We start from the raw sequence: 27,893 nt of genomic DNA, 5'->3' as shown, positions 1-27,893 counted from the left end.
AGATGAATCAGCTTCCGGCCCCGCCCTCAGGGCCGCACGTGACCCCAGGTGAGGGCGGAGGGGCTGGGAGGGACCGCCCTTAGTCACCGGCCGTCCAGCCCGCTGCCACTACCAGCGCCTGTGGTTCCTGGGGTCGCCAGCTCTGCACGGCGCCACCTGCCCGGTAAGCGATTCCCTCCTCCGGGCAGGCCTCCGGGTTTGCGAGCCTCCCTTCCCGAAGCCCAGATCGGACTTGGCGCCCCTGCTCTTACTCCAGACTGGGGCGGGGTTCCCTGGCAGCGCCAGCTTATTCCCAGGGCTCCGCGAACCTCAGGCGGATCCCAAGAGGCGAACCTCGGCCCTGGACGGTCGGCTCCCTTCCCACGCCCCGCCCCCGCGACCTCGCCCCGCCCATGCCTCTCTGCCCCGCCCACACCCGCCCTCTGACCCGGTCCCCGGTCTTCTGCTGGTTCCCCCAGGTGCGGTTCGCAGAGGCGCTGCGGCCGTGAAGCTCGAGAGCGCGGTGCCCGTCGGGCGGCGTTCCCACAGCGAGGGCCGCCATGGCCTTCTCCCAGGTGCAGTGTCTGGACGACAACCACGTGAACTGGCGCTCCAGCGAGTCGAAGCCCGAGTTCTTCTACAGCGAGGAGCAGCGGCTAGCCCTGGAGGCCCTGGTGGCCCGCGGTCGCGATGCCTTCTACGAGGTGCTGAAGCGCGAGAACATCCGCGACTTTCTGTCGGAGCTGGAGCTCTCGCGCATCGTCGAGGCCATCGAGGTGTACGATCCGGGCTCCGAGGACCCGCGGGGCTCGGGTCGCCGCCCCGAGCCCCAGGACAACGGTGGCGCGGATGCCAGCGAGGATGCCAGCGCGGCGGGAGGACCCCCAGCCACGGCCGAGCCGCAGCCCTCGCTGGAGTACTGGCCCCAGAAGTCGGACCGCTCCATCCCGCAGCTGGACCTGGGCTGGCCTGACACCATCGCCTACAGGGGTGTCACCCGGGCCAGCGTCTACATGCAGCCACCCATCGACGGACAGCCTCACATCAAGGAAGTGGTGCGCAAGATGATCAGCCAGGCGCAGAAGGTGAGGCGCCAAGGCGGGACCCGGTTCACCCAGCATGCATGGGAACCCCGACGGCTCGGGGACCGCTGATTGACCTCTTGGTTGCCTCTTCCTGCGGGCGGCAGCCGAATGCCCATCTCTAGCAGGTGGAACTGGGCGCAAACGGCGTCTGTGTCCGGCTGAAGGGTTTCTGAACCCCTCCAATGCATTGCAGGAGTGGGGTGGGAGGACTCTGGGCTTTCTCTTTAACCCACTCTCCCTTGCCTCGCCTCAGATCTGTTAGAAGATAGAAGCTCACACACACACATGAGCTTGCTAGAAGGGGTCTACGGGAGAGGCTGGTCTGAGGTCCTGAGAAAATCTGCCTGCTTCCTCCTAGATGTGCTGAGTGTCTGGCTGCCAGCTGCTCGGCTTCACTGAGCCCTTTTACGAGGGGCAGGAGCAGCTGCTGTCCAGTCCAGGGTGTCTGAATGAATGGGGTTCCATGAGTTCTCACCTGTGGGAGAGGTGACAGTGTCTGCTTGGGTTGTGGTGTGTCATCGGGAGACTTCTCAGGCCTCGTCTGGATTGCCTGACACCCACTGGGCTGTACAGTGCCCTGGCTATGTGTGGCTGCTCCACACTGACACACTGACACACATCTTGAGAAACAGTGTACACGGCTTGTCCACACAGCCAAACCATAACTGGGTGGCGGGGACTGTGAGTGGAGGCTTGCCTGATTGGACAGGTTAAGGTGTTGCAAACTGTATTCTGTCTGGAGCAGGTCTGGTGGCAGTGAGAGGGTTCCTAGCTGGGTCTGACCCCCTTCACTGTTCAGGTCCAGAATGGAGCAGTCAGCATACAAGGCCAGATGCTCACTCTGGGGACTGTCCTGGCTGACAGGGCCTGGGGAGCTCCTGGGCAGAGAGACCAGAAGTGGGTCTGTAGCTGGTGGTCTGGCTGGTTTCCAGCAGCTAGAGGCTCTGTCCATAGCACCACTAGCTGAGGGTTTCTACTCTGTAGGCACAAACCGCCTCTCTGGCCATTGTAATGGTGGAGTATTGGGTGGCGGGAATGAGGAAGGACTGGATAATCCTCTGGACACCTGGCAGTAGTTGGGAATCTGTTGCCCCTAAAAGGGCCTGGGGTGACGCCCACTTGTGGCAGAGTCCAGTCCCTTGAGAGGAGGAATAAAGACCCTGAATGGGGCCCGACCTACTGTGCCAGCGCTCTCACGGCAGGTAGGAGGCAGCTGCCACTTTCCGGCTTGGCCTGGGAACAGCCACAGGCTCTAATCTTCTACAGACAGAATGACATAGAGCCAGCCAGTGATAGGGGCAGATAGGGGTGCCTGGGGCCAAATTGTACCCTTAGGGTTTCCTGTCCACATCCCTGTGACCACAGCAGAGATGTCTCCGTCCCTACAAACCTACAGCTTCATATTCATCCTGTCCCACTTCTCCAAGGTTATTGACGACACCTGTCGAGGGTGCCAGCCAGGAAGACATTTATCTTAGTGAACCCCATCTCTGTGGCACTCTAGTGGGTGACCTCCTACTGCCTATCAAGGAGAGGCATTGCCCTCAGTTTCCTAGATTTGGAGCCTGTTCTCCATAGCAGGGAGTCCCTGAGGGTCCTGAGAATTGACAGCGGCCTTGCCCATCTTACAGAGATCAAAGATTTGTTCACAGCCCTGCTGTGCAGTTTTGAGCTAGGCCTCTCCCTTGTGGGCCCGTGTGAGTCTCTGTTCCCCCACTTCTGCTCTGTGGCCCACACAATACGTGAGGAGGCTGTAATAATAGCTTCAGTGGAGTGTGAGCACTTTATAATCTCAGGTGCTGCTGCTATCTGTCTCTTTTTTCACACGGTAGAAACTGAGGCCAGACTGGTTGGGCGTCTCTGTCCAAGGTCACTTAGTCCTGTTGTACTCCAGAACCTAGCCTGGCCTGGTAGAACAGTGGCCAGCAGGACCTGAGAGAGGCAGCTGACCTAGGTGGCCTGAGTCTTTACCTCCTAACTGCTGCTTCCCAGCCTCCTGGGGCAGACTCAGATGCCAGTGGGTGCTGACGGAGCGCTTTGCCCGCCCTCTCCGTGCTCCTCCCTCTAGGAATGCTTCTATCTTATCTGTTGCCATGAGTCACCTCTTGCCCACCTCCCCCTTTCACCCTATGCCAGTGCTAGGGAAACCCCAGCCTCCTAGGGTTGGGATGGAGGTTGGGATGCTGACTAGCCCTTTTCCATGGAGACTTCTGCAGCATGGCTGCTGGCATTGAGTCACCCTGCCAGTAGTCAGCACAACTGACAGACCCTGGGGCAAGGAAATGACACAGCACACACTCAGCTCACGCCACCTCAGCCACCTCTTGTGGCCATGTTCCTGTCAGGATTACTCTGCTGCATCCTCCCTTCCCTGAAGACCGAAATGGTTTGACTAGGGAGGGCCTGGAGTGTTGGAGCAGGCCATAGTGCTGCCTCCCTATGAGACTGGACCAGCCCCGGCTCCTCCCTCAGCCCCGATCATTCTGTCTGTGAAGTGGGTGCAGGCATTGAAGACTGGAGGGTCCCCTTGGTCCTGCCGTCACCTGCAGGACCTAAACTCATCTGGAACAGAGAACAGTGGGGTCCCCTGCATCATGCTCTTTTGGTTGTGTGTCTGTGAGCTTATATGCTCTGTATTGCTGTCCAATGGCAATGAGCTCCCCTCTGAGGCTGCCCCTGCCTACCCTCCCCCACCCCTCTTCCACCCTTAGGCTGGGAGGAACCTCCCCTGGGCTCCAACCGCATACCAGAGGCCTGTAGCATCACGCCTGGGAGGGATGAGAGCTGAGCGAGTGTGGCCTCCAGAGGGTGAGGCTGGGTAGGGTTGGGCCTCAGGATCTTCCAGCAGATCCCAGCGCCCACCCCAACAAGGACTGACTCCTAGATCCCCTTACCAGCCCAGGGGCATCGTGAGTTATAGCTTTTCCAAGTTACTGTGGAGGACACAGAAGGAAGCTGAGGTGTAGGAGCTGGCCCTCAGCTAGGCCCAGATTTATGTCTTCCAGCCAGGGCTTAGGTGTGGAGGTCCAGAGACCTCTGTGTTCCTGCCCAGGGCCACACAGCAGGAAGAAAGTGGAACCAAGTTCCATGATGCCCGATTGACCTCACATCTTCCTGTCAGGTCCCTGCCTTCACACTCTGGAGTCCTGGCCTGCCTCTTGGCTCCAGGAGAATAAAGGCAGCATAATGAGGCATTTATTAAATACCAACTATATGCCAAGTGCTGACAGGCACTTTACCTGCTCTGTGTAGTCCTCGCCGCAGCTCCATAAAGTAGGTGTTGCCTCCATTGTCCACAGAAGGAACCCAAGGTTTGGTGGCTCAAAACTGTGGACTGGAGGATCTGGGCTGCAGGCTCTGTGCAACCACGTCCCATAATGGGCCCATTAGGCCCAGTTCCCGGCCTGCTTGGCTCGGAGCAGTGAAGGCATGTTCACAGGCTCCTGAGCCCCTAGATACCGGGCTGCCAGAGGTAGAGGAAGGCTGAAATGGGGAGCCACAGCTATGCCCAGTCCCCCTGGAGACCATATCCCTCAGCACCACAGGCTAGCTGCACAACACATCGTAAAGGTTCAGTCAGCGTTGGCCTGAGTGCCTTCCACAGTATTGTAAGGGCACATATGTCATCTAGTGCTGCCGTTCTGTCCAAGTTTGTGAGCATACCTACGTCTGCAGGCAGCATCTGACAGTGTATGCCTCAGGATGTGTCCTATTTATTTGGTGGCACATGACTGCACCAAAATAGCCCCCAACACAGAGGCTTCTGTGGGCCAGGAGCTGCCTTCTGCCTGCTGTGGCAGCTCCCGCCTTGGGCCAGGCCGCACCTGTTGGGGTGGGAGCCATCAGATAGCATAATCCCAGGTGTTGGCTCCAGACTTCTCCAAGGCTCCCCACCCCACGGCAGGCACCTGCATCTTAATGGAGAGTTGAGATGTGCTCTGCCCGGAAGGAGCCCTTCTGCTATTCCAATGGGACCCTGCCGCCTGCTTCCATCACAGATGAGACCAAAGCACAGAGTGGGATGGAGCTTTGGGTCTTTGGTATGGCTGGGCCTGGACTGGGTTCCATGGCGCTCCGAGTCATTGTAGTTTGAAAGGTTACCCTGAAACTGAAGGTCACCCCATGGGCTGAGAGAGGCCCTAGATTGCCTGCCATTTGACCACTACTAGGGTTCACAGCTGACCCCCCTGGACAGACCCCAGACAGGCTGGTACCTTCCAGGGTACACTCCATGTGGGATGTGGGGAGGACTGGCTTCAATGTCAGGCAGGCTCAGGTCCAAGCCCAGTTCTGTCTTGTCTGTGGCAACTCCTGAGAGTTCTGCACTTCTGCCCTGGGTCAATCTCAGTAAGACTGACACTTGCTTGTCAAAGTCTAGGTGGGGTTTAAATGACCACAGGAGAGCATGAGTTGTCCCTCAGTGTGTTGTGGTCCCATGGGAGGTGGTGCCGTGCTGTGCCCAGTAAAGCCAGGTCTCTTCCTTTACTCCCTCTATCTTCATATTCACCAAGAGCCACTCAGGGCGGTCTTGTCAATGTCACCTCCATGGCTCTGCAGCCCTGTTTCCAGCCTGGTCTTCCTGGGGTGCAGGGAGCCCCTGAACAGAGCTTGTGGAGTGACCAGCATGGCTTCTTGTCTGTGACTTGCTGGCCGCAGCCCTCTTCTAATTGGCTTTAATGAGGCTTCCTTCTAATAGGTGGCATGTTCCCAAGCAGCAGCTGGCTTCCGGTCTGGAGAGGGGGGTACTTGGAGGTCCATCCTATCTTCATAGCACTGTAGCAGGTAGAGAAACTGAGTCCTGGAGTGGGAAAAGACCCAGGAAGGCAAGGCAGGGTAGGGCAGGGCAGGGCTGGACAGGTTGAGGCAGGTGTATTTCAGGATAAGGTGGGCTCTGGGAGATGGTGGCATGGAGTCAGAGCTCGGAAAGATACATGATCCTGACAGTGGGAGAATGTGACCCTGGGCTGTCACTGTGTCTCTGGGAAGTGCAACACTCTCTGGTTCCCTACATGTGAATGTTGGTGACCTACTATTCATCCTGTGGCTTGGCTCAGACCTCTCCACTCCAAGAAGAGTTCCGCCTTACTACTAGAACACAAGATAGGGCAGGAAAATCATTCTTCTGTCTCCATCCTCTTCATTGATGGAGAGAGGGAACGCCTGGGCTTCCACCATGGAGTTGGCTGTAGTCCCCAGCCTCAGTTTCTTATCTATACAGGGGGGTGATTGCTGCAGTGCACAGCCTGCCAGGAACAAAATCTTGCAGCTTTGTGCATCTGTTTTTATGTTAGCTTCGGTTTTGAAAGTTATTTTCCCTCACCATCTACTTCTAGTTGGACGGTTTGTTTTCATTTGGCGCTCAAAAGACTTCTTGCGCTGCCTCTTCTCGCTGACTGGTAGGATGTCAGCTTGGCTCAGTTCCTCCATATGCAATGATCTGTTTTCCTTCTGGCTTTTCTTTAGATCCCATCTTGCTGATTTTGAGTGATTGGTTTTGTGTGCTTTAGCAGTTTTCCTCCCGTCTCTTCTGTGTGTGTCATTGAGTCCGTGGACTTGCATTTTTATCAAGTGAAGAAGTACAGTTGAGTAGTTATTTGGTCACGTGTGTTTCTCATCGCTCTCCCACTCCACCCCTCCAGTGAGCTGAGGCTCCAGCTGTCTATTAAACTCCTTGAAGCTAGCCAGGGGTACTGAGCATGCTGTTTCTTCAGTCTTTCTCTGTGTGACATCGGGATACTTGGTGCTGCTGTGTCTTCCATGATATCTAACCTACTATTCACGCCATCCAGTATACATTTTCATTTTGTGTTCGTTTTTTTTTTATTCTTCTGTACCTTTATTTATTTTGGCAGGGTCTCTCCATAGTTCTGGTTGTCTTGGAACTCACTCTGTAGACGAGGCTGTTCTCAATCTTTACAGAGATCTGCCTGCCTCAGCCTCCTGAGTGCTGAAATTAAAGGTTGCTCTATCTCATCCCGCCCCTTCAGTGAGTCTTGTTTTCCCATTTCTTTGTCTATATTGTAATTCTCTATTGAATATCAGAAACAGTGGATTTTCTGTTGTAGGCTCTAGTGTATATTTTTTAAAGGTACTTTAGAGCTTTGCTGTAGAATGGAATGAAGTTTCTTAGAATCAAACACTTTTGGGGGGATGAGGTGTAGGCTGTGGGTGGAACCCAGTCCTCAGCATACCTAAACCTTGATAGGAAGGTGCAGAATAGACTTTAGGATAGAAGCTGGCCCATCGGCCCACTGAGCACACCAAGCCCCGAGAGCTTTACCACTTCTGGAATACAGATACTGCCATCTGTGCCACTTGCCTGCCATACTGACGAGCACTGGAACAGGGAGCCAGGCTGTTGACATGTGGCTCTTTGGCAGAGGTTGGTCCGTACTTGGTTCAAGACTTCCTTGCTCACTACCTAGGCAGCATCCTTTTTTGGCCTGTCCACAGGCCCCATGTATTAGGATGACTTCTGCCCTAGCTTGGGAGACAGGAGCTTCCCGTGGTCCTGTATGAGGATCATCTATTTCTGTAGCTGCCCCTAGGGGCTCCTCCCAGCCTGGATGTTTCCTTCCATGAGTGAGCTATCCCGCTGCCAGCTGACCGCGTGAGGGGCCCTGAACAGCTCTCCAGCTGTGGGCAAAATCAGCAGATGGCGTTGGAGACAGCCTGTATCAATGCTCAAGGCTGGATGTCTTGGGGGAGAGGAACCAGTGGGGTCAGGATTCTCAGGAGAGGTGTGTCAGAAGCTGGGCCAGTATCCCAGCAGTTTTCAATTATGTTCAGACCAGCCAGCTGCCCCACCTGCCCTTCCTCTCTGGCACTTGTGGGGAAACCTGTCCATCCACTGTCTCATGAGGACACTTTGCTCTACTGGGTGAGATTTAGAGACACAGGGGCCTGGAAGAAGCCGCTGCGGGTGTTGGGAGCTCTGGACTGGTGTCAGCACCTGGCGAGGCTGGAGCCTATGAGACTCTTTGAAGAGCAGCTACCAAAATGTCCTTTCACAGACCCTGTTGACATGGCAGGATGCTCCAGCCAGCCCATGCAGACCCCGCTGGGCTGTAGGCAGGTGCCAGCAAGGAAAGGACAGGCTTTGATAGCTGGTCCACCATCCCATTTCATAGATGTGGAAACTGAGGGACCTAAGACAGGAGATGGCTAATACCAGGCCTCGAATGCTGCAGAAGCTCTGGGGCCACACTGCCTGTCTCACTGATAGATGGAAACTTCCTGAGAACTGCCCAGTCAGGACAGGACACCCTTGATAAGCTCACAGTGTCACAGATGAGCTAGGCAGCCAAACAGGTAACTAGGTGGTCTTGAGGCGCAGTGCTTCCGTGTCCTCTCCTGTGAATGGGAGGGAAAACTGCTGGTTGCTGCATTTGTAAGGACCCTAGAGGTATGGCGCTGGTGTCAGGAACTGTGAACCCTAGACATCCCAGCCTGGGAGGAGGGGTGCAAGGCAGGGCAGACTTGTTTCAGCTTCTGTTACTGACTGCCTCCACGTTACCATCTACAAAGCCAGTATATCCTAACATGTCCCAAGATTTCTCAGGGAACCCTTGTGGCCTGACCATGGACAGAACAAGATGTGAGATTTCTGGGTGGTAACAAGAAGCTTTCTCCTAGCATTACCTCACATAACAGAGCACTGTGAGCACCTGTTTTCAACATCACCTCAGACTCTGGAAACACCAGGCAGCCCTCCCCTCCAGCATCACCTCAGATCCCAGGAGCACCAGGCAGTCCTCTCCTCCAGCATCACCTCAGATCCCAGGAACACCAGGCAGTCCTCCCCTCCAGCATCACCTTGGATCCCAGGAGCACCAGGCAGTCCTCCCCTCCAGCATCACCTTGGATCCCAGGAGCACCAGGCAGTCCTCCCCTCCCAGCATTAGCTGATAGTTATTTAGTCTTCCTTTCACAATCCTAACATAGAATCCAACACCTAAAGAGAACCAGCCAGCCATGGGACCCTGTCAGAGATCCACCTTGGGACATAGGTCCCAACAAGTCCATCTTGGCAACCTGTGATTCCTGGATCAGGTCCCCTGTCCTGCTGGGGCACATCTCAATCTGCTGTGGTGCCCACAGCTTGAAACCAGCCATGACAGATCTGGGGTGCAGTGGGCTGGAGAACCTCCAGGGCACAGTGTGCCAGCCAGGTCAGGCCTCTTTCCAGGGCAGTACATGAAGTTGTTTGCCTTCTCAGGAGTGCTCTAACCAAGGGGGCATCATGGGTAGAGTGGCTTACAGCCTTTGGGATCTCAGGCAAGGAGGTCCCTGCAGCAGCGCCCCCCCCCCCCCATATACACTGCCATATAGAGTCGATTCTTCTAGCAGCCTCTGACTTTGGGCCAGCACATAAGCACATGGTAGGCGGAAGCCCTCAGGTCCTCTGTCTCATCTCACCTCTCCCACTCGGCAACGCAAAGTGCTTCCTCATCTAGTGCTGATGTTGTCCTCTAGCTTACCCTGCCAGGGTAGCCCTGTGCCCGCTCTACCACTAGACAGCCCCTAAGACATGGTGAGTAGCTCTCCTCTGGAGACCCCCGGATCTCCCTAGGGCTTAGCCTCCTTTTCCCCTTCATTCGGAGCAGATTAGCACTCCCAGGCCCTGGAGACCACAGGGTCAGACAACAGCCCTGCACATCTGGGAGTGGGTAGCATTTACTCTGCTTCAGCTTGGCTCGTGACTTCACCAGCCTCAGTTTGCCCAGCTGTGTGCTGGTATCTCACCTTGCTGTTCCTGAGAGGTTGGAGTGGGGCTGTCGCAGGCAAGGCTGCCTGGGGAGAAGGCAGCATGTGGGCATCCCTGAGGACCCCCTTGGGTTGGGGTCTTTGACAGGCATCGCCTCGAGTGTGCTTGCTTCTCATGAATGCAGCCTATTTTGCGGACGAGAAAACGAGAGCCCGGAGTTGTTTAAGGGTTTGACTTAGGGCCACTCCGCAAGGTCACTGCAGGGCAGGCCTGGAACTTCCTCCTGCTGAGGAGTTTGGACTTTTGTGCCAGATGAGCAGCAGGCATCAGCAGGGTCAGAGACTTGGGAGGAGCCCAGATGGGCCTGCAGCGGCTAGCCTAGTGAGCTCACTGTGGGCGTGCAGACGTGTCCCCAGCAGGTTCCAGGTGGCCTTTTGTCACCCTGCATGTACTGATCTCACTGAAGGAAGATGCTGGCTGTGCTCGTGAGCTTAGCCCCCAATAGTTCTGTGTGGCTTCCAGCCCCTCTGTCCCAGTTCTCCAGGTACATCAGCCAGTAGGGAAGGGGCAGCACAGGGAGCTGGCAGCTGAGTTGGGAACATCCCTGGTCTAACTATTAGCGTGCTCTACCAGGGACCAGGTCCGCACTGTGAGTTCTGCTCCAGCCCTATGGTTCGTGGAAACTGAGGCAGGTGGTTGCCTGGGCCGGCCAGGTGTAGATATGCTTTGACCTCTAGAGTTCCACCCTTAGTCAAGTTCAGGAGCGTGGAGATCACTTGTGGTGGACATAGGTGCTGACAAGAAGAGCACATGCTGATGTGGGTGCTATCTGATCCAGGTAAGCATCCTGCTGAAGTTCACAGCAACCCAGGATTGGGTTCCAGATTAGTGGCCATGCCACCTGCTGGCCTCTTCCCCATTGTGGCCACATCTGGTGTGTCTCCAGGTATTGGGAAGGGGTATGTGTAGCTGATTTTGAATCTGACCCAAGAGGGCACCAATACAGGTTCTTGAGCTGAGACCCTGGCTACTCTCAGGGCTTCCCTGGACCTTGCTTGGTGGCAGCACCAATCAGTGAATCCCAACCTTGTTGATGAAGGAGGCCCGGAGGACCAGTCTGAACACGTGGAACTGTAACATAGACCTTGGCCCTGCTCTTAGGTCATCAACCCTCCTGCACCCTGCTGACATGTCTGCACTCCTCCCTACACCATCCACCTTGAGGAGTACTGGAGCCAGGGTTTTCACAGGCTTGTGTCTTGGGAGCAGCAGGGGTGTTGTTCCCATTGCTGTGCTGGTAAACCACACTCTCTTTCCCCATGCTCAGGTGATAGCTGTGGTCATGGACATGTTCACTGATGTGGATATCTTCAAGGACCTGCTGGATGCTGGCTTCAAGAGGAAGGTGGCTGTGTACATCATTGTGGATGAGAGTAACGTCAAGTACTTCTTGCACATGTGTGAGCGGGCCCGCATGCACCTGGGGCACCTCAAGGTGAGCTGGCTTCCCTTGCTTGTGCAACCGGAGGGCAGAAGTCATTCAGTCAGCCAACAAGACAGTGCCTTATACCAGAGTTCAGTCGCCCTGCGCCTTTCTGCCAGGTGGTCACACAACTTGAATGCCCTGAGGGATAAGATATTCACTACCTCCAACGGTGAGATAAGATAAACACAGCTCTACTGCCTTCACCCAGCTGCCAGAGCGCCTGCCAGGTCCTGTGCTACCCATTCCACGTAGGTCTCCCGTCTGGTCTGCCTGCATACCTCTGGTGACAGGTGTGTGCTCACGGCCTCCACAGGCAGCTCATACCTCACCTTGAGAGCGCTAACCCCCCCGAGAAATCTTTCATTGTGCTAATCCTAAATTGATCTCATCAGTTCCACTGTCTGGCATTAGGATCTGGCTCAGACACCTCTGTGCTGGGTCAGGGTTGACATGGACTTGAGATGCCTAACCAGAGTAGACTAGATCTTTGAGGCAAGGAGGCACAGTGGAACAGAGTTGGGAGAGAGAAAGCCAATGCCTGGATTCTCAGCTTCGCTTTGCTGTCTGAGATCTTGTTGCCTACCACTCTAGGCTCTAGGATTTCATTGGTCTGACGGGTAGATAAATCAGTGTTGCCAGGCTCTTCCACGAAGACCCCCTAGTACTTCGTGGCTTGCTCAGCTGTTGTGCAGCACCTTTGCACAGCATGGAGCCATGAGTATAGACAGGTCTGCTGCAGCAGCTGGTGCTCTCATAGCATGTGAGTGTCCCGGCACTTTACATATTTAGTTTATTTAAGCCTGTTGACAACCCAAGTGGCATGGACCTGTCATTCCCATTTTGCAGATGAAGCAGTAAAAGCAGCTGCCTGATGTCACTGCCAATAAACTAGAGATGAAGGCCAGGTGCCCCAGGCTGGAGGCCTGTGGTTGGAATGCAGGTTCCAGATGGTCATCACACAGGGCTGGTGACAGTGGCAGGGCTTGGAACCTGTAATTGTCAACATTTGTCAAGGCCCCCTACAGAGCCTTTTAAGTGGGTGTGAGTTCTCTGCTATGCTACCGGTCTCTAATTTTAGGGACTTCTTCATGTGGTCTCCAGGTAGGTTGACCCCAAGCCTCACACCTGCCTGGCATGTAATTAGCATCTAGAAATGGCTCTGGGGTAGCAGACAGCTCATGCCAGAAAGAGCCACTGTATGGAAGTTCAGAAAAAGGTGACTTGGGACTTGGCTGCGCTGTGGGCGGGTGGCATCTCCAGAGCTCCAGGAAGGTCCCCACTCCATGCATTTGCCACACACTGGTGGTGCTTAGCATGTATGCCACTCCACCCATCACCCTGGTAATAGAGGCAGACGATGGGTTGGGACCTGTAGGTACCAAGGGGTTTCCTCACCCAGGCTGACTGCTTGGTGTCCCGGCCCCACAGTGCCTGAGGGCTCTTAGTAGAGAATTCTTGATGGTTCCTCAGTCTGGTGTTTTCTGAACTGCAGGACATGGGAAGCAGTGGGACTTGGCCTTGTAGTTATAAGGCTCTGCCTGTGGCTTTATGGGGGTGTCTGAACCCAGACGCTTGTAGCTGGTCAGACTAGTCTCCCACAAGAAAGATAGGGAAACTGAGGTCTGGGGGAAGGTATGGCTTGTGCCTAAAAGTCAGTAAGGAATTGGCTTGACAAGGAGAGTGCAGACCTGTCTCCCAGAATTCTTTGGTGCTGCCCACACTGACTCTCTGCCCACTGACCACTGTGGGACTTGGCTCCCAGAGGATAGTAACTGAGAGACACTAAGGCTGCGTAAGTGTGCAGCTGCCAGCCTAGGGTTAGGACAGGGGCCATGGGAGTCTGCTCCATCCCAGTATTAGCCTTCAACTGTCCCAGGACCATCAGGGCAGGAGGGCAGCTTGCTGGATTCAGTAGCCTGTCCTGTCCCACCCTCTCGGCTTTCTCTCTGGGAAGGTGACCAGATCTAAAGGGCATGATCTAGGAGGCAAACATTGTCATGGGCAAGCAGTAACCCTATCTCAACTGTAGCGGCCTCACCACAGCCCTGAGTGAGTGGTCAGAGGTTCCTCTGGACACAGCCCTGCCAGGTGTCACTGTGTGGAGAGTCTGCCTTCCTGGACAACATGCCGTGGGCTGGTTAGGTATGGGCCTGTTTCAGTAGCACTTCCTGTACTGGAAAACCATACACTGCTCTCAGCCACCCACTGCCTTGTCCCAACCCTGCTCCAACCTGCCCCAGAGTCAGTAGGCCCAAGTTATAGGTATCCCTGGTGGGGTCCCATTTATGACCATGGGGCATCAGGCACCACATTGGGAAGACCCCAAATGCCCTGTCAGGTAGTTACTGGCTCTGGCCTCCATCACTCACGTGGAAAATGGGCCCATCTTCATGCCTTCCCTCCGGCAAGGCTGTTGTGCAGAGTGCAGGAGTGTGGTGGGCACAGAGTGAGATGGAGGATCCATTGGCTGTGTGTGGTGAGGGGCAAAGCTCCTAATGCCCCTCCGATCTGTTCTGAGTGCCAAGTGACACTAGTTTTCTCAAAATCGTAGTCTGGTAGGAGCCATCCTCTTTTGCCAGTGGTTGTGTTAATGCCACCACTGACCCCATATGAAGGGGACTGACATACATAGCCTCTTCCAAAGTGTGGGTCCCAGCTGCTCCAGGCACCACAGTCTGCTGGCCCCGTAGGCAGTAAGGAAATGAACCCCTGCATCACAAATAGGAAATAGGCCTTGAAAATAGTACCCGGCCTTTTGACCTTATCACTTCCCAGGGTCACAGGACAAGGGCAGTGACTAGGTTATATATGGGGGTGACCCTAGCGCCGAGAGGTACCCATGAGCTAGTGGGAGCCAGGCCAGAGCTCTGAAAGACCTAGCAATATGAAAAGCTCCTTGACCTGTGCAGGCAAACTGGAAAAACCAGCAGCCACCTGAGCTGACTGCACAGCCAACAAGCGAGGAAACACCAGCCATCTGACAGCCATGGGAAGGCACATGGCAAGGATACATGACTGGGCCCAGAAGGCCAAAGAAGGACAGGAGAGGCTCCAGCTGGGATTATTGGGGCGAGTAGAGGGGGAGGTGGGCTGGACTCCATCCCCTGTCCCTTCTTGAGTAAGCTCATGTTCTACCGCCGATGGTTGGGTCTGGGCCACTGATAGGATATATGCCAGTGCTTGCATCTGAGCAAAGGGGCTCCCCTCACCGGGCTGGTCTGAATCAGGTACTGTTGGCACTAATAGAGGCAAGGCTGTTATTAAACATCACAGTGTTAGCACAGCCCAACAGTGACTTAGCCACCATGTCAGTCATTCTAGAGGAAGAGCCAACCAAGAGCACTAACACCAGGGCTTGGAGCTGGGTAAGCTCACATGTGTCTAAGCCCCAGATCACAAGGGACTTCCCGTTGAATATCACGTCTGTCCACGAGTCAAGAAGTCTGTACCTGGATAAACTACAGCTCTGCCTCCCACCCCAGCTCATCTTGCACCTCCTCTAGTCCAGGCATGGCTGACCGATGCCTTTACCCTGCCAAGGTCTGGAGTGTGATCTGCTACATCCTATCAAAAGATGACGATTCATGGCCTCCCTTGCTGAGTCCTCTAGACTAGCCACCAAGTGGGTCTGACAGTTCTGGTTTCCCTGAAAAGTCCAGGCTATCACAGATGTGCTGCCAAGTTTGCACCCCAGTGTGTCCCAATGAGAACTCAGTCCCTTCTACAACTCCCTACAGGTCACTAAGCCCTCAAGCTGCAGGTGGCCCTGGTAGTTAGACACATGCTGCAGGTGAGGGAGCTGAGGCATGGAGAGGCCCAGTTAGTGTCTGGCACCATGTCTGGAGTCACATAGACCAGAATTCTAGAATGCCCAGGCCAGCTTAATGGAGACCAGCATAGTAAACCCCAGCCCTGTGTCCTCCACAAGCACTTTGAGCCAGAGAAACCTGACTCATCTCTGCTCCTGCCCTGCTTCACCCAACTCCACTGTGCCTTACGGAGGTCTGAAAGAGTCTCGGGACCCTCCACCCCACCTGTCCGTACCCAACTAGGGGCATCCCAGGACCTGAGACAATGCAGCTTTGTGGGTTCCTCCACCTCTGCTCACGCGAGCCCAGACACCTGAGACATTACCTCATCTGGGCCAGGCCCGTGGGGCGAGGCTACCAGGAACAGGAGGCAGAGGGCGGGGGGCCTGATGCAAGCCCCTGCCTGCTGCCCAGCCCCAGTGGTGGATGAGCCGATGGGTTCAGCGCCAATCCCCACTATGCGGGCAGGGAAACGGTAGCCCAGAGAGGGCCAGAGGCTTTCTTAGAATCACACAGCAGGTGAGTGACACAACCAGGCCTGCCTCTCACATGGCTGAGTTACCCCAAAATGTAGGTAATGGCTTTCTGAGTAGAGAGACCCCAACAAGAGAAGTGTGCCGGCTGGCTGCCTCTGTGGGGCCCATGGCCCCAGACACAGAGTGTTGGACAGTGAGACCACAGGAAAGCCACAGGGCTGGGCTGTGGTTGGCACACGTGACAGAGAAGGCCTCTAAGATCCTTGTTCCAGCCTCTGGTCCCTGAGTGTGCAGCGTGTTAGGTACAAAGTCACGAGTGCTAATTGTCCTGGGCCCTGGCCAGCTTCCTGCTGAGCTGGCTGTGGGCAGGCCTGTGGGCAGGCGGGGCCAGAGTAAGCTTGGCCCTGCAAACAGCTTATCTGCCTTCTGTGTCTGGCCCAACAACAAGACAATTGTTCGCCCCACAGCTGGGTGGACATCATTTAGGGATGCACCCAGGGACCACCCCTGTCGACTTCTGTGGATGGTGCTCTGGGCCACCAGGGGAGTCTGGGAATAGGAAGCATTAGACGGGAGACTGCCGTGGGTGGCACCCTCACTCAGACCACCTCCCTTGTATGCCCCAGCCTCCCTGTTCTCTGCCTCCGTATGTCCATTGCCATTCGGGTTTAGCTGTCTACGGCTCCTGCTGCCCACAGCAGAAGCAGGTGGGGCCTCTTTCACCAGAATCAAGTCCAGCTGTGCAGACAGCCTGCTCTCCCGCTGCCCAGCCTCTGTGTCCCTCCCCTGGGGCGCTTGCCCTCCTACCTTGCCCCACGTCATCCTTTCCCTGGAGCCTCCCAGCCCCTGCCTCCATTCACTCCTCTGCTTCTGGGCACTCCAGGTGCTTGTTTTGACTCATCTGCCCCGCTGCCACCTCCACAGTAGCATCCTTGTCACCGTCATCTTGGTCTGGCACTGGGGGCCTCAGCAGGGGTCGGTGAACAAAGGAACACGTGGGCAGTTAATAACCTGGAACCGCTGAGTGGGTGAGCCAACAGACAGGCGAGTCACAGCGGAGTCTGACAAAGACTTTGTCACCAACCATTGTCTGAATCCAGAGCTCTGACAGGAGTGAGACTTCCGTCATAGGAGGCATGTAAGTAGCCCAGTCAGGAAGTTCTGGGAGGCCAGATGGGCGCTAGGTCCCGTATGTGTTGTTCTACTTTGTAAGCCTCAGCAGTCCCTTTATGCTTAGATTTCAGTCAGGTTTTCCTCACTTCTGGCCACCTGTACCAGCACTGGGTCTTGTAGCACCCAGGTCCTGGATGGTTCTAGAGATGCTATACTAGAGAGAAAGGCCCTTTATGTATTCAGGACCAAGGAAAGGCCAGCAGTTTTGGTTCCACTTTCTCTTTGGTCAGGACTCTTTCCTCCCTGGGCCTCTGTGAACTCGTCTGGGCTTGAGGGCCTTCCCTGCTGGCTCTAAACATGTGATAGGGACTGAAGATGGCCATTTATGAGACCATCTCTGGAGCCAGGCCTTGTGCCATCTCCAGAGAGAGTTTTCTCCGAGTGCCTGTAAGGGAGTCCAGCAGACGTGACATGGGATGTCAAGGGTGGGGAGAAGCCCGTGGTCAGTCATCCTAGAAGACCCTGGACGTGTCAGAGTATAAGACCCCTGGGTCCTTAGAATGGCCCCTGCCTGCTTCTACTCCCCTCCCCCACCCGCCACCCAGCTGTCCATAGGACCTTTCTAAAAGTTAACCCTCCCACTCAAGACCCTACAGCACCCTGGACAACAGCATTTCCCAGATTGTTCTTGCCAGCGAGGTCTCATCTTGCCCCATGCTACTGTGTGGATGCTCTTGGGGACACACTGAGAACATGCTGGCCCACAGCATTCAGCAGCGGCTTCACCATTGCCCGTGCCTGGCCCAGCAGTCCAGATAGACTCCCCTTCTCCACACCTTGCGCCTCACTCCGGGCCTGACTCCCCACAACTGTCTCCAGGCTCCGGGCACTCTGCCGCCTCCACCTGTGAAAGCAGCGCCTGTAGTTACCTAATTCTGCCTCCCTGTCTCCTAACACAGAATCTCAGGGTACGCAGCAGCGGGGGAACAGAGTTCTTCACACGGTCAGCCACCAAGTTCAAGGGTGTCCTGGCCCAGAAGTTCATGTTTGTGGATGGAGATCGGGCCGTGTGTGGCTCCTACAGGTGATTCTCCTCTGGGACGTGGGGAGGAGCTGCCTCTGGATCCCAGTTGGTTTCTGCCCTTAATCCTTGCATGTGACATGCTGGTTATTCCAGTTCATTGCTCCCAAAACTGCTGAGCTGTGTGCAGGCCTGGGTCCACCCAGTCTCTAGAGACAGGCAGGGAAGATTTTTGTCCAAGCAGGCTGTTGTTCCTTCCCACACAGTCACTGGCCCAAGGGTAGGGTGGGCTAGGTCACGGTGAATTTGCCCAAGCCCTCTTGGAAGTGGCTCTGAGAGCCATCTTCAAGGACAGAGCCAGTTCTGCATCATCATGAGGCAGGGCAGATTTGACACAGTAACTCTGGGATTGATGACAGCAAAGACGTCAGTGATGGCCACTGTGCTGGGTAGTTCTTGCTACTTGAGTGGGCATCCTCATGCTGCCTTCATGAGTCCAGTAGAGTCCCAGACTTAGATTTGAGCTCCCCAGCTGTGCCCCACCCCCAGTGCCACTTAGGTTGTTATGCTAGGGCCCAGTGGCCAGTCTGACAGACCCCAGCTGGAGTATACACTGTAGATGTCCCCTGCCTCGGGGGCCAGGGACTCTCACTAAATCAGGGTACTAGGGCTTCATGTATTCTGTGCCTGACTTCCTACCTTGCCTTTATGTTGTAGCTTCACATGGTCAGCTGCAAGGACGGACCGGAATGTGATCTCTGTGCTGTCTGGTCAGGTGGTAGAGATGTTTGACCGGCAGTTTCAGGAGCTGTACCTCATGTCTCAAGGCGTCAGCCTCAAGGACATCCCCATGGAGAAGGAGCCAGAGCCGGATCCCATTGTGCTACCATCGGTGGTGCCTTTGGTACCCACGGGCACCATGGCCAAGAAGCTTGTCAACCCCAAGTATGCACTGGTCAAGGCCAAGAGTGTGGATGAGATTGCCAAGGCTTCCTCTGAGAAACAGGAGGTTGCAAAGTCCCCAGGGCTTCAGGGCCCCACAGTTGCTGAACGCCCAGGGGACCTCTCTGAACTGCTACCACCTATCCACCCGGGGCTGCTCAACCTGGAGAGGGCCAACATGTTTGAGTACTTGCCCACATGGGTGGAGCCGGACCCAGAGCCTGGCAGTGACATCCTGGGCTACATCAACATTATTGATCCCAACATCTGGAACCCTCAGCCCAACCAGATGAACCGGATCAAGATCCGTGACACGGCCCATGCCAGCACCCAGCACCAGCTATGGAAGCAGAGCCAGGAGGCCCGTCCCTGCCCAGAACCCTGTCCTCCCCCAGCACCCAGGGACTCCCAGGATGTGGTCCCAGCTGAGAATGGCTTCCCCCAGGGGAACCCTGAACCACAGGCCCCTGTACCTAAGCCCCGGACAGTTCCTGTGGCAAATATTCTTGCCCAGGATGGTAGTGATATTGGCTGGGCCCTAGAGACCCCAAAAAAGGAGACACCCCCAAATGGGATAGATCCCAGGCTACCCATGACAACCTGCCAGAGCCAGGCCTCACTACAGCAACAGTTATCTCTGACCCAGGATGACCCTGATGGCCTAGAGACAGGACTCCCCAATGGGCTGGATGCGGAGGAGGAGGAAGATGATGACGACTACGTGACCCTCAGTGACCAGGACAGCCTCTCAGGCAGCTCTGGCCCTGGCCCTGGCCACCGGCGGCCCTCGGTGGCCTCGTCCATGTCAGACGAGTACTTTGAAGTGAGGGAGCGGTCAGTACCTCTCCAGAGGCGTCACTCAGAGCAAATGGCCAATGGGCCAGGCCACCCACCCCGACGACAGCTGAGTGCCCCTCATGTAACCCGAGGGACCTTTAGTGGTCCCCTGAGTGGCAGCCCCCTGTGGGCCCAGGGTCGGGGCAGAGAAGATGTAGATACATCAAGAATGCAACCACAACGCCCTATGGACAAGCAGGCTCAGGTGAGTCTGATCCCTCATCCCTAGGTCTTCTGCAATCACCCCAAGAGCCCAAAATGCCCATGCCCTGGGCCTTTGGGTCCCTGGCTCCAATGACACCCCTGTTACAGAAAGATGAATGGGGAAAAGTGGAACCACACAGGGCCGTGTGGCTGGCCATTATTACGCTGGGGGCCTCTCAGTCCTAGAATCTTCTCCAAAACAACTTTATAAAGCACACATTTCCACATACTCAGAGTCACAGGGTCTGATGCATCCTACTAGGTAGAAGGTACAGTCCCATCAGAAGGCTCATGGGTGATCACAGATGTTTCTTTATACTTACAGGGTCACACAGTCAGAAATACTCCTCTTCTGGACTTTTATCTAAACTACCTTCCTGTAGATTATTTTGTGCTCCTAAGGACAAGTCCCTCCCTCTTCCTTATTGGGCAACAGCAGATCCCTCTTTTGTCACCTAGTGGCTTTTGTAGACTGAACCTTTAGAGCCTTGGGTGCCCTGCCACTGAAGGTGTGGCCGCAGAGCCCATCCTACCTGGGAACAGTGCTCGGCTGATCATGCCTGGCATGATCATCAGGCCCATGGGCAGCATCTTCAGGTAACTGGCAAGGATGGAGCCTGCTTTGGCATGGTTCAGGTTCCGGGCAGATAGGGACCGCTGCACGATGACCTGGGGCACAGGGGGAAAGAAATGAGGCTCGGCCTCGGGGATACCCGTGTCAGCATCTCCTTAGTGGACCTTGTGAGGTGACACTGGTAGACGCAATGTGATTATCCCTGGCCTCACCTGAGACGAGCAGCCAGAGTGTCAGCACAGCAGACACCACACAGGAACACTCACCTGTCTCCCTGTCCATCCAGCAGGGCAAAATGGGTCCCCTGGTGTCTGTCAGAGCCAAAGGGGGCCGAGGTGTGTTGGACTCCAAGACCCCCCACCTCCTGGACCCCCATAAACAACAGACATTCACATAAATCCTGGGAGCAGAAATTGACATTGACTATATGACGGGGCAGGGCCCTAGACTGAGGGAAAGCTTGCCCCTCAGTAGTAGTGATGGTTGCTAGACCAATCCTTAGGTAAATCCTGACGGCCTCCGTTTCTGGATCTGCAGAATGGGGGGTGGGCTGCTAGTCAGAACTTTTCCCCTTTTCTTCCTTCTGTTTTTGAGACAGTGTCTTCTCTAGCTCAGGATGACTAGGAACTTAACTGTAGCCTATGCTGGCCTTGAACTCACAACAATCCCCCCTGACTCAGTCTCCCAAATAGGATTAAGGCATATGTGAGCACATCTGGATTTGATGTGAAAAATCAGGAGGTTGGGAGTGTTCACAGGGCTCTGGGCAGCTCGTGGGGCCAGCACTGTTGGCAGGTGTGGGTCAGTCACTGTTTAGAGCAGGAGCTCTGGTGGCACAGCCTGCTCGGAGGCTTGTACAAGTGTAACTCTGAAATGTGCTTTTCCTGTGTTGTCGGTGTCAGCGCCTGTGACTCACAGCTAGGAAGAAGCTGTCATCTTTGCTTCCTTCCCGTGTGGCTGCTAACACTGACCCCTCAGTGCAGGGCAGCAGACCCTGTCCCTCTTCTCCCACTGTCTCACTGCAGGCCTGATTCCTATATGTACAGTGGGGTTGTTTCAGGGAGGCCCTGACGGAGCCTCGCCCTCCGCTGACCTGGAACTCCAGCTGTCAGGAGAGAGAAGCCCCCATTTCCCTGAGCCTGTAGCCCGTGCTCCTCTTTGATTGGCAGGATACATTTGAGCCTGAGCAGCTGGCACTGTGACAGATGCTGTCGCGAAATTGGAGCAGTCCAGGGTGCTCCCCACTACCCAGCTTATGCATTCCTTTTGGGGAGGCCTGCACTCCCATCCCTGGCTTGGCCACTTCACCATCCTGACCTCTGACCATGGATACTGCCACCTAACTGAGTATGGCTTCGAGGATGAAGCTGGTCGCTTTGGTGGGCCTGGTTCTCTAGGACCCTGGGCTGCTATGCACTTCCTGAAGTTCTTTTTTTATATACATTTTTATTGATATTTATTGAGCTCTACATTTTTTCTCTGCTCCCCTCCCTGCCTCTCCCCTCCCACTTCAACCCTCACCCAAGGTCCCCAATTTACTGAGGACATCTTGTCTTTTTATACTTTCTACTTCCCATGTAGATTAGAGCTATGTAAGTCTCTTTTAGCATCCTCATTGTTGTCTAAGTTCTCTGGAATTGTGATTTGTAGGCTGGCTTTCTTTGCTTTATGTTTAAAAACCACCTATGAGTGAGTACATGTGATAATTGTCTTTCTGTGTCTGGGTTACCTCACTCAAAATAATGTTTTCTAGCTCCATCCATTTTCCTGCAAAATTCAAAATGTTATTTTTTTCTGCTATGTAGTACTCCATTGTGTAAATGTACCACATTTTCCTTATCCATTCTTCAATGGAGGCATTTTAGGTTGTTTCCAGGTTCTGGCTATGACAACACAGCTGCTATGAACATAGCTGAGCACATGTCCTTGTGGCACGATTGATCATCCTTTGGATATATACCCAAAAGTGGTATTACTGGGTCTTGGGGAAGGTTGTTTCCTAATTTTCTGAGAAATCGCCACACTGACATCCAAAGGGGTTGTACCAGCTTGCATTCCCACCAGAAGTGCAGAAGTGTTTCCTGTTCCCCACAACCTCTCCAGCATAAGTTGCCATCAGTGTTTTTGATCTTGGCCATTCTTTTTCAGGTATAAGATGGAATCTCAGAGTTGTTTTGATTTGCATTTCTCTGATGACTAAGGATGTTGAACATTTCCTTAAGTGTCTGTCAACCATTTTAGATTCCTCTGTTGAGAGTTCTCTGTTTAGGTCTGTACTCCATTTTTATAAAAACTGGATTATGTGATCTTTTGGTGTCCAATTTCTTGAGTTCTTTGTATATTTTGGAGATCAGACCTCTGTCTGATGTGGGGTTAGTGAAGATCTTTTCCCATTCTATAGGCTGTCGTTTTGTCTTGTTGACCGTGTTCTTTGCTTTACAGAAGCTTTTCCGTTTCAGGAGGTCCCATTAATTGATTGTTTCTCTCAGTGTCTGTGCTGCCGGGTTTATATTTAGGAAGTGGTTCCCTGTGTCAATGCGTTCAAGTGTACTTCCCACTTTCTCTTCTATAAGGTTCAGTGTGATTGACTTTATGTTGAGGTCTTTGATCCATTTGGACTTGAGTTTTGTGCATGGTGATAGATATGGGTCTATTTTCATTCTTCTACATGTAGATATCCAGTTATGCCAGCACTTGTTAAATATGCTTTCTTTTTTTCATTTGATATTTTTTGCTTCTTTATCAAACATGAGGTGGAAGATGTGTAGATTGATATGCGGGTCTTCTATTCGGTTCCATTGGTCCTCCTGTCTGTTCTTATGCCAATACCAGGCAGTTTTCAGTACTGTAGCTCTGTAGTAGAGTTTGAAGTCAGGGATTGTGATGCCTCCAGAAACTTCCTGAAGTTCTTAACTGCTTTCATAGCCATGGATGCTGCTGGTGCAGAAATCCAGGGGCTGCCTGTGTTTACAGGACTGCAGGATGCATTCCCTCTGTGCAGCCTTCTGCATCATATGAGGGACAGCACGGCCTGGGAGGGGCAGTGGCAGTGGTGTGGCAGAGCCTGTGCTTCATTTGCTATTGCCCTGCTTCCTGTTTTTTTAAGACAGGGTCTCACTGTGTCACCCTAGTTGACCTGGAACTCCTACAAAGACCAGTCTGGCCTTGAACTCACAGAAGATCTGCCTGCCTCTGCCTCTCAAGCAGTGAGTTTAAAGGCGTGTGCTACCACGCCCAGCCCACTGTTGGTTACAAAATGGTCACCTACTGTGGGTGGACCTGTAGCATGCAGGATAGAGTTCATTCAGACCCTCAAGGCCATTGAGGGCCATCTGGGACCCAGGGTCTGGGATACCAAGGCCTGGCATCCTGGAGTAGACCCAGCCCAAGGTGAGGCCAGGGAGGCATGGCTGGTGATGTGACTACCTTGGGTTAGCAGGAACCATCCTCTGTATCCCTGGTGACCCTCTCTAGGCCTCTTGGGCTCCATATCTGCCCTCATCTAGCCACGAGGGCAGGATAGATGTTGACTCATTGGCCTTCATGGGAAATGCTTTCGAATGACATTCTACCCAGAGATGTGTGGCTGGGCCCGGCCTGCCTGGTCAGGGGAAACAAGAGATGGCAGGGATTAGGGGCCTATCTACTCCCCTAGCAGGAGGCCCTCCAGGCTGCCTTTCACCCTCTGGGGTCGGCCATCAGTTCTCAAAGGAAAAGTGTACTGCCTGCTTCAAGCCACCTGAAAGGCCTGGGCAGGAGGTAAAGGCCAGGTGGGAACCTCAGGCATGTGGGGTCCCACAGGAGAGCAGCCCTGCTGGAGAGCAACCGGTTACTAAAGGGAAATGAAGGCCTAGCCTCCCAGTGCCTCTGTCCCCTGGCTGCCCGTGTGGATTCCCACACTGGAAATCTGTATGAACTGTTTCTCCAGTTGGTGTGCATCAGGTGTGTCTGGGTCTTGATCTTCAGCCCGTGAGTGGAGCTGGCCCTGCGGGACCCTCAGGGAGGCAGGTGTGTGTGTGCATAAGATACTCTGAAAAAGGTTACAGCCCTCCTAGCTGCCGGCCGTAGCCTGGTTGACTTATCCTATGGGGGGCTTAGTTTGAGTGAGCACCACTCTGGACACCAATGGTCAGTAGACCTGTGCCCATCCCAGGACCCTCCCCTGCTCCCCTCTCTAGGGCTGCCACAGCCTTCAGGACAGGTCCCTAAATCCAGAGAAGTGAAGTGGCTTGTCAGAGCTCAAAATCAGGAGAGGTCAGAATTGTCTCAGTCCTCATCAGCAACGCAGGCTCAGATGGAGGCACTGTCACCACCAACCCCCTCTGGTCCCTCCCTCCGTATCTAACCCTATTTGCAGATGGATGGTCTGGGGCACAAACCACAAAGGGAAGTCCTTCTGCCCACCTGCCATGTCATTCAGACCTCACTCTCCTTTGTCTCTCCAGGGCCAGCACTTCCACCGACATGGGGGCACTACCTCAAGGACCCCGGGGCCTCCCCGTTACCGGCCTGCTGCTGATGGCACCCAGAGCTCTCCCAAGAAAGTAAGCCCAGCCACAACAGGCCCCCACCACTGGCAGCCCAAGAGTGGCCCGACACCCCGAATGCTACCAGATCCTGGGAGTCCAAGGCCGACCCGAAACACTCGCCTCCGAGCAGAGCTCACGGCCACCGAGGAACACCCAAGTCCCTTTGGAATCCCGTACTCAAAATTGTCCCAGTCGAAGCACCTGAAGGCCAGGGCAGGTGGCAGCCAGTGGGCCCCATCGGACTCTAAGCGCAGGGCCCGAGACCATAAGGAACCCTAGCAGCTGAACTGTACCCCAACCCCACCCCAGAGGGTAGCAGGTGGGGGATGGGCAATGTTGGTGCTCACCTGGTCAGTGCACCAGTACCAGGTGGCCATGATGGTCAGACCAAAGGTCATCCCAGTCCACGGGAGGTCTCCTGTGGAAGGGTCCCGGAACATGTGCATGGCGTCTGCTCGTGGCAGGTGGCAGATGGTGTTGGGGATGGTCCTGGAGGGGATGGCCTGGGCATATGCTGCCTCCAGCTGCTCGTAACCACCGATCTGGTCGAAAGCTGGAGGGTTGGGCACAGATGGGTTGGTTTTGGGTGGCCCTGACTCCCTGGCTCCTACTACCCTTGTCTCACGGATAACTTCATGCATCAAACTGGAGTCCCTACCTCACCTTGCCTGCTCTAGGAAGGGTCGAGGTTTAAAAAAAGAAAAAAAAAGGTGAAATAGAGTATTTTATTTGTATTTAAAATATAACTATTACATGAGCATTTTGCACATGGGCCCACAGTGTCCTGTTGGCCAGCAGGAGTCATGGCTAGTCTCCGGAAGACTGCTGGCCTCAGGTCGGGGTTCTCTGCCAGTCTTTGGACTGGCCCTTCCAGGAGGTGGAAGAGGTTTTCTTGGTGTTTGAGTCATCTAGTATTGAAGCCATGACCTGGGCTTCTGAAGGCTATGACTTCAGCAGAGCTGAGACACTGCTGGCATGTGGCCCCTTCCTTCCAAGACACAGAGAAGGGAGGCAGAGGCTCCTCTGCTCCTCATGGTCAGCCTAGCAGGTAGGGCTCAGGCCAAGGGTCTTTCCTCTGAGTCCAGGACATGTCTTATCTACCTCAGGGTTGGGTGGTGCAAGGCCAAGCCCTGGCCTAGCAGTGTCTATAGTCACTGCCCTCTCGTCCAGCCTGTGCACGGCCATGAGACCCCTCGCCTGCCGGAGATTCTGGAGACGGAGGCTGTTATCCTGGGAGGAGCACACTTGGACGTAGGACAGCTTCTGGCATCACCCAGGCTTCCTTTCTCAGCGAGGTGTGGGGCTAGGAGCCTAGGTAGGCCAGGGTCTGTTTCACCAGCAATCTCTGTGAGGAGGCCCAGGGGTAGCCTCTGCCACAGGGTCTCAGACCCTGAGCTGAGGTTTCACCTTTAAAACCACCCACCTTAGGACCTATCTTTCCTCCCTGCCTCCCCAGCTCTTTCCCTTCCAGGGCATCAGTAGAACTCACTTGTCTGATTCTAGACTAGTGTTACCTGTCCAGCATACCTCCCTCCCTGCAGGCTTTTGTCTGACGGGAGACAGCACCTCCTAGGACTCTGTACATGACTTTAAGCGCTGGCTGAAACACCTCAGCTGTTTTGTGGTCTACTAATTGTATGCCTGCGCTGCTGCCTGCTGTGGGGCCTGCCTAGCCCTGAGGGAGCCTCAGCAGCGCCTCACCACTGCACCCCTATAGGCAGGAGGAAGCAGAGCCTACCAGCCAAGGAGGCCAGTAGTGGGGCAGATCCATTGTGGCTTAACCTAAAGAACTCCAGGGTGCTGGGACAGCCCACCCTTGCCCAGCCCCCAGACCTCACCTTTGACTGCCAGAATGACAGCGCCCACCACCATGATGACCGTCTGCAGGGCATCTGTGTATATCACAGTGGCCAGGCCCCCTGCCGGGAACAAGGTTGCTGGATAAGTGTCCCATCCCTGAGCCAGGAGAGTCTGTCTGACCAGCATTACCTGCTGGTGGGTTTGCTGTCCTTGGAGATGGGAAAGCTGTGCACCAAAGTACCTAAGCGGTTAGCCATCTGACACCTGTGAACTGGCCACTCCCAGGGGCCCCCCATGCTGTGGGAAGGTTTCCCTGCATGTATCCCTGGCTCCTTGTTCCTGGTGGGCTTCCAGGACCCATACCTGCAATGGTGTACAGGGCCGTGATGGCGAGGGTGAGGATGGTGGACAGGTAGAAATTCCAGCCCAGGCAGATGTGAACAAACAGGGCTCCTGCATACAGGTCAATCTGGGGAGAGAGTTGGGCAGAAGTCAGACATTGTAGTGAGATACAGGGCTCAGAGACACTGGCGTTGTGACTTGGCCTCAGCCATTGTGAAGTGTAGGTGTCCCAGGGGAGAGGAATAGAGACACACCGCACAAGCTGTTCATCACCTGGTGGGGCAGCTGAGGGTGGGAGAGAGAGAACTGGCTGTGGACAGCTGTGTGTCATGTTCAGGTGTATGGCGAATGTTACTGTCACAATAAAATTCAAAGTGGCCAGAACCCACCAGATAGCGTGTTGTTATTGAATTCGGCCCCGACCCAGGGGGATATGAAAGAGCTTTGTCCCCCCAGTTCCATAAAGGACCATGACAAGGAGGCTTCCAAGAGGATCTCCCCCAGAGACTCAAACTAATGCGCCTCTGAAGTAGCTGGAAGTCGTGCAGAAGGCAGTTCTGTTGCCCTTCAGCAGGACTGGCCTGCAGATAGGTGTGTCAAAGGCTGGTCCCAGGGCTTGGCTGGACAGGCAGCCTGAGGAAGGCCCTTCCTTCCACCAACTGTGGGAGGACCAGGACTGGAAGAATGGGCTCTGCCCTGTCCACTTTGTTTCCAAATCTGCCCTTCTGTGTTGTGTGAGCCCTGAGAGGGCAGCTCAAGGTCAGCCTTCAGGACCAATAGGTCCCTAAGAAGGTGCAAGGCCATGGTTCACCCTAGCCCCCAGCTGTGTGGATCAAGTTGGCACAAAGCCCAGCCTTCCTGAAGCCCAGGAGATGTGGGCCTCAGACCCTTTGAGCTCCTCAGGGCCTGGCTGTTAGAGCAGCTAGTCCGGCTCTGGACTCCAGAATCTAGGCCCCAGGGATGGTACAGATGTCGGAGGGGAATTCAGT

General features: G+C 54.8%; 2 protein-coding genes across 5 annotated transcripts in view; one reads left to right on the top strand and one right to left on the bottom strand.

The window, feature by feature from the left end:
* Window positions 1-27,893, bottom strand: part of Slc5a10 (solute carrier family 5 member 10) — a 51,463-nt gene that overhangs the window by 10,107 nt on the left and 13,463 nt on the right. For 2 of the 4 annotated variants that reach the window (XM_075992266.1, XM_075992268.1), the window contains exons 6-9: window positions 26,926-27,031; window positions 26,601-26,681; window positions 25,110-25,315; window positions 20,193-20,328 (exon numbers count right to left, since the gene is read on the bottom strand). In XM_075992266.1, coding sequence (XP_075848381.1) covers window positions 20,193-20,328; window positions 25,110-25,315; window positions 26,601-26,681; window positions 26,926-27,031 — 529 coding nt within the window. Of the gene's footprint in view, window positions 1-1,110; window positions 1,150-8,722; window positions 8,732-20,192; window positions 20,329-25,109; window positions 25,316-26,600; window positions 26,682-26,925; window positions 27,032-27,893 lie in introns of all 4 variants that reach the window. The other 2 variants (XM_075992265.1, XM_075992269.1) reach the window with 2 other exon arrangements.
* Window positions 64-27,283, top strand: Fam83g (family with sequence similarity 83 member G). The gene is made up of 6 exons (XM_075992264.1): window positions 64-163; window positions 459-1,064; window positions 11,099-11,266; window positions 17,615-17,739; window positions 18,394-19,660; window positions 24,679-27,283. Exons 2-6 carry the CDS (start codon window positions 540-542, stop codon window positions 25,039-25,041), a joined length of 2,448 nt encoding a protein of 815 aa, XP_075848379.1. The 5' UTR covers window positions 64-163; window positions 459-539; the 3' UTR covers window positions 25,042-27,283.

Source organism: Microtus pennsylvanicus, chromosome 11 (genome assembly GCF_037038515.1).
Source record: "Microtus pennsylvanicus isolate mMicPen1 chromosome 11, mMicPen1.hap1, whole genome shotgun sequence".
Taxonomy (NCBI): Eukaryota; Metazoa; Chordata; class Mammalia; order Rodentia; family Cricetidae; genus Microtus; species Microtus pennsylvanicus.
The sequence above is the reverse complement of the archived record's forward strand: the minus strand, read 5'-3'. Positions and strand labels throughout refer to the sequence as shown.